At 39.7% G+C, this 6,483-nt stretch overlaps 1 protein-coding gene across 1 annotated transcript in view; it reads left to right on the forward strand.

Annotated features, from left to right (window-relative positions):
- Nucleotides 1-6,001, forward strand: part of khdrbs2 (KH domain containing, RNA binding, signal transduction associated 2) — a gene marked incomplete at its 3' end in the record, with an annotated part of 50,635 nt that extends 44,634 nt beyond the window's left edge. Inside the window, 2 exon segments of the mRNA XM_037693841.1 lie at nt 3,292-3,419; nt 5,818-6,001. Of these exon segments, the coding sequence (XP_037549769.1) occupies nt 3,292-3,419; nt 5,818-6,001 (312 nt within the window).
- Nucleotides 6,002-6,483: the final 482 nt, after the last annotated feature.

A 6,483-nucleotide genomic window follows, 5' to 3' on the forward strand; every position in this document is an offset into this window, starting at 1 on the left:
GGGAGCGAACAAGGTCATGCATAGTGAGAATTAATCTCAGCGAACAAACAGTCTGCCCTGAGAAGCTTCAGGAGGGCTTTATCTCTGTATACTCATACGAACACCTCTGTCAACAGTCAACTTTGACAAGTCCTGGCTGGTTTGTTGTCCTTTGAATGAGCTGCCAGCTTCCCAATTAAGAGCTCTGCCAGTCCCCTTCAGAGCAACACGGCGCCCTGCACAGCCCGGGTGGTGCATTAATAAGACGAGCACATGTGTAGCTTAACTAATGTTCTGGAGCTTTACTTCTTCTGTTTTCTTTCTTTCATGACACAAAGTTGTGAAACCCTGGAAGCTGTTCATCAGTTCGTGCATAGCAAACACAAAACATACAATTAAAGGTGTAGCATTCCTTGAAGGCATATTGTCCTTCATCTTTAATGGCTTTTAAAGTTTTCAACTAAAGTCATCTCATGATGAAAAGGGACAGAATTAGCCATTTTAGTCAAACCTTCTAAATCAGACGTGGGCAACATATGGTCCGAGGGCCAAAAGTGGCCCCTGAACAATCTCTATCCGGCCCCCAGTATCCGTAATTGAAAACAACTTTTAGATAAATTGGTGAAAATCTGCATTTATTCAAGGAAATCTAAATTAAGCATCTTTGGACAAGTACATTAAAAATATTTGGGTTAAAAAACATCATTTTAGCTGGCTTATTTTTTATGTTGTAATTTAATTTTTATATTTTGCATAATAAGCTAACAAAATATTTCCATGAGATAAAGTTTGCAGTCTTACATCCTAAAGATTATTGGGGAGACATTTTTTATCAAGCATGCTAATTACGCTACAAGGAGAAAAAGCCTGGCAAAAAGTCTCCTAGGATGTATTTTTTAAAGAAAAAATATTTTCTAATTCGCTATGAGGACATTTGATTGCTTTCAATATTTTGATTTGACCCACTGAAAAAAAAATGTTGCCCACCCCTGCTCTAAATGCACAATCTCCTGAGAAATTGCATGATCTGTTAGCACTCATAGTAAGTGTTGAGGATGACTCTCAGTTACCACCACACCAAATATTAGCTCAATAGTTGTTCAATTGAATGAGTTTAGCCATTTTTTGTTGTGACTAATGTCAACTAACTGTGGGTTGACTCTAAAAGTTGATCAGTTGTAGATCCAGGGATTGCTTTCCAATGATTTTTCCCTTTAAAAAGAAAAATCTAAGCACTTTTTGCTACGTCTTTTGTTTAATCTGATTTCAGTGTAATTTTTACATTTGAAACAAGTCACATGTAATTGGTAGAGTTTAGTGAAGCTCAATGTAATTTATACACCTGCCTTAGAGAGAAGACAAATGGTTCTGATATAATAAGAACTTAAACTAATTGCAAGAGTGAATAAAATATCTAGCTGTGACCTGTATTAAATTAGCAGCACATCAAAAGTTTTCACGCTTTCATATCTCCCCATCCCCCTGCCACCACCAGCGGGGGGATGGGAGAGAGAGAGAGAGAGAGAGAGAGAGAGAGAGAGAGATTCTGCCTCCGCAAATGTTCTGGGTCATGTTTAAATGTTTCTGGGGAATAAATCTGTTTACCTGCCAGATGTGACGAGATAATGGATCCTCTTTGTCCACTTTCTTATCTGCTCTGGAATGATCCGCATCATATTTGATAGCGGGTTAACACCAACAGTTCAGGAACACAAGATAACAAAATTCTCCAAAGTTGATAAACGTAACAAGCTATTTATCAGAATCTAGTGTTTATTTAATTGATTCGATTTATCATTTGGCATTTTAGTTATTACTTAGTGTTTTGTTGTTGTTGTTGATGTTCCAAAATGAAGAACACTTTTTTAAATTATTATTATTAATCTCAGCATGCAGATTGTAAAATTATTAATAAATTATCTTCTCTCCAATGTGATTTATGTTCTTGAATTTTTAAGTGGTTTGGCAAACTTGTTTTTAGAACATGCTTTACTTGTCCACAGTAAAAATGATTCCTTCTAAACTTGTACGTCATAACCTAATTAAAGGTCTAGTATTCTTCAAAGGAATGCATATCACCCATCACCTTTCATGATAAAAGGAACAACTTTGGTCAAACCTTGAAAATGGTCAGGATCTGCCTTTTGATTAAAACGATTTCTGCTGCCGTTTGTTATTTTAGATTTTATCTCCTTTTATTGTACTTTATGTGTTTCAGTGTTTTCCCAGTGTCTCCTGTGCCATCTCCTCAGACAGTTTCTGCTCCTCAGCTCCTGCCCCGCCCACTTTCACCTGTTACCAGTTGTCATTTGTGTCTCCACTCTTCTCATCAGCCCCTGCTCATACAGTCCCTCAGCTTTTCACTTTTCCTTCAGTCTGGCATTGTGTGTTCTTCATGCCTTGTCTGTGTAACCTCTTTATTTTCTTGTTGCTGCCATATCAGCCTTTTAATAAAGTTCCAGGGTTTTTTTTATACTCTAGCTCCTTGTATCTGCATTCCTGAGTCCAACTCAAAAAACTGGCAAAAATATTGTTGTGCAATGTTGGAAGACATCATGTTCAGAATCTTTTATTGTATTTTTTTTCTTTTTTCGTCTGCTCCCTGCCTCAGGGGTCACCACAGCAAACTTACTTGCACAAAGACTTGGCAATTGTTTTTACACCAGATGCCCTTCTTGATGGAACCACAGACCACCGAGCTACCAGAGCCCTCTGTGTGGAGCAGAGAGCTGCTATCTAGAGCACCTGGGGGAGCAGATGGTGGGGGTTGAGGGTCTTGCTCAAGGGCCCAGAGTGGAGCAAATGAGAGTGGAGGTTTCACCTTTCCCACTCGCATTTTGATGGTGTCGGTCGGGGGAGTTGAACCGGCAACCTTCCGATAACAGGCTCGCCTTCTAACCTCTGCACCACCACTCCCCCACGGTGAGAAGATGTGTTGAAAATCACTCGGAGCCTCTACCATATTAAATTTTAGCTCATTATATGTAAAACAGACTGAATTATAGCCTGTGGATTTACTCCAAAGGTTAATTAGTTGTAGATGGATATTTAATGATTACCTTCGAAAAGTTTAATTTTAAAAATTGGCCAGTGTTTTATGGGATATTTTAGTAACGCACACACAAACAAACAAACAAAAACAAAAAACAGGTGGGCTTTTACTAATAAAGTCTTCAGGACTCAACAATGTTGTTTCCTGTCTGCCAAGATTTTTGTATTTGAATGTTTCTGTTGACACCATCTGTTGCAGAAAGAGGGCGATTTTTATTTAATTTTTTTCCAGTACATAATGCATATATTTTATCTCCATAGGACTACAATGATGAGATCAGACAAGAGCAGCTGAGAGAGTTGTCCTTGTTGAACGGCTCCGATGAGTCGAGCCGAGGGAGGAGTGCGCAGGGGAGGAGCCCCCGAGCAGCAACCACAATATCCACAAGGTACAGAGCAACTTCCAGTGAATTAAGTTTAGGCAACTCAAACTTTTTTTGTTTTTTCATATTAAAGATTTTTGAGAAACAAAATGTCAGTCAAATCCTCAAATAATAATTTTTTTATATATTAAATTTATAATAAGAAAATAATACAAATTCCCACATTCATGTTACAATATCACATTTTTCAGTTTCATTTTAGGGATTTATATTAAAAAGTAGTTTTTAAAAAAAGTTTTTTATTCTTTCCTTGCAAGTCTTTTTTTTTTCTCTTTGTAAGACTCTAATGAGATTTGGGAATCCAGGCAGGACCAGAAAATGAACATTTGACTGACTTAGCCACATATTCAGCCGCGTGTGTGAAACGCCTTTAAAGCGAATTGTCCGTAATCTACCTGAGCCGTGGCAGTCCCTCAGGAGAACGCAGGGACATTGTGCCTTGACAGCCCGGCCTAATTCAAGCAGCGTGTTGTAGATGAGCTAAATCCAGCAGTAGCACGGGTCGCTCTCAATTTTACATCACCACCACTTCCTTACTTCGATTTTTCTCCCCGTGCTGTAACGAAAAGCAATTTTTATAAAGCTCCATGAAAAATATGCACCAGAAATTCTCCTGCGAGTGTTTGTATTTTTGGTCGACAATGGGTTGCTACCTGCAGAAGGATGTGGCAGACAGGAAAAAGGGTGTCCTATAATCGTAACAGTGCTCCATCCCTTGCTGCAGCGGCCCTGTGGTCAGCTGCTGGACAGTCACACTTTCATAAAGGAAACAATACCTCACATGCCCTGCGGCCTCTTTGCTGCTGCATGCGGGATTACTTTCTATACCTGGTGTCTGTAGCCTGGAGCGTGTATTCTTAGGCAAACAGATATTGAACTGCTAAGTTATATACAGACAACCTTGGTGCATCAGACGAGCTGCTTTACAGAGCAGAAAGAAACCCTTGTTAGTCCCCACATCAAATTTTTCCTCTGTGGATTTATTTCATTTCACCTAAAAGCAATTTTTAAATTAAAGGCATCCCCCCACATTTCATGCAAGAGAAGTGATGGAGATTTAGATGTTTTGGTCAAATCTGGTAACTAACTATGTGCAAGCTCTCATAAGACGTGTTAGGACATGAGATACGTGTTGGGGCTGACTCTTAACTGCTACCATACCAGGTTGAAGCTCAGTATCTGTAAAATATGCTACTTTATAATTATTTTTGGCTTAGCTAAGATCAATTAGCTGATGTAAATGTAAATGTACATTCAATCATTACTTTCTGGGAAATGTACTAAAATCCATGTAGTGGTTCATGAGATATTTTGCTAACAAACAGAGTTCACAGTAATAGTGTCATGATCACCATTCTCTGCCACCTGCCACGCCCACTTCCCCGCCGCTAATCAACACTCATGCCTTACACCTGCCGCACGCTCTATGCAAGTGTCCCATCCACGCCAAGTCTCTGCCAGATTATCGTACCCTTCATGGTATTAGATATCCATCCACTTGTTCGTGTTCATGCCTGATGTTCTCATCTCAACCTCATGCCTTGCTTTTTGGATTCGATCTCACGCCTCGTCTTTTGGATTTACCGCTGTGTCTGCTCCTCATCTGGTTTGTTCTGCACTTCTGACCCTGGTAGCAACTACCCCTTCTGATATTGGATTACTGATTGACATTTGGATTTGTTTTTGGACCTCTGACTCCCCGTGCTTGACCCCTGTTTTGCCTTTCGGACCTCGACCTGAGATTGCCCTGCAGTGGCTCTCCCACCGGTTGCGGTGACGTCTTCTCTTCAAGCTTGGACAGGTGGTTCCCACCTCACCTGCCTGAGAAGACTTGTTCCCACAAATGGATCCAGACTCCCACCAGCAGCTGCAAAACAATAAAATTGTTTTTAAATGCTCTTGTTGTCTGGCTGAATTTTGAATCCAAAAACCAGGTTCTTGACTAAGAGTTAAAGGTAAAATTTTAAAATCTGATCTTATGCAATCAGTCTTCACGGTATGTACTGAGAATGACTCTTGGATATGAGAACATCATGCTTAATAAATGTAAAATTGGCTCAGCTATAGCCATTTTTGTGTTGCAGAGCCGTGTCAACCATCTTGAATTTGCTTGACTTAAAAAGGAAACCAGTTGTATATCTACATCCAGTGGTTATTCTTTGAGTTTATTTAAAATATGTTTATTGGTGGTTGTTTTTTACGCCACAGACGTGGGCAAAAACATTACTGCCTTGACAACCATTAACTGAAGCAGACTGCAAATACACAAAAACGAAGAGTTTAAAAAATTTATTTAAAGTCCTATTTCCACTTTTCCACTAAAATAACAGCAACTTATGAGAAAAAAATGCCATAGGGCAAGATTTACAACTGATGTCATGCTTGTTCTCTTTTTTTGTACCAGAGGGCACAGAGGTGGTGGAAGGAGTGCTGCAGCGCCTCGGGGGACAGCAACAGCAACACACAGCAAACTCCCCACAACCGCTCTGACAAGGGACACAAAAGCTCCCAGGGCCAGGGGGGCAGCAGCGAATGCCGGATACAGGCCCCCACTGCTAGCAGTCACACACGAATCTTACGATGACTATGTAAGTCCAATCCTCTTTGCACAAATAGGAAAGTCTGTCTGGTAGAAGTGTGTGCAAATCAGACAGGGTTTAATCCCTTTGGATGTGTTCTGGATGAGTGATGGATATTATGGAGGTGGTGGACTTACTGGGGCTTGAGTTTCAAAAGAAAAGGCAAGAGATTATTACAATTTATTATATTTGGTGTAGACTAATAATATTGGATAGTTCATAGGAGGCAGCCTCAGTTTTTTAATCACTTATCTTAAAATCTTAACGACCACATCTCTTCAACTCATTGTCATGTTGCGACCATCAAAATAGATGAAAATCCCTTAATATTCACAAGTCACAATTTTTTAGATATTTACAGCTGACATTTTGTGAAACCTAACTCTGATTGTTTTCCTTTGTACCCCTCTAAACATTTTGTGGCTAAGATTTTGGAGTGCAGGTTTGATACCAAGGGGGTACTTAGAAAACTATATACACTGCTCAGTTCA

Source organism: Nematolebias whitei, chromosome 1 (assembly GCF_014905685.2).
Source record: "Nematolebias whitei isolate Nwh7 chromosome 1, NemWhi1, whole genome shotgun sequence".
NCBI classification, from domain to species: Eukaryota; Metazoa; Chordata; class Actinopteri; order Cyprinodontiformes; family Rivulidae; genus Nematolebias; species Nematolebias whitei.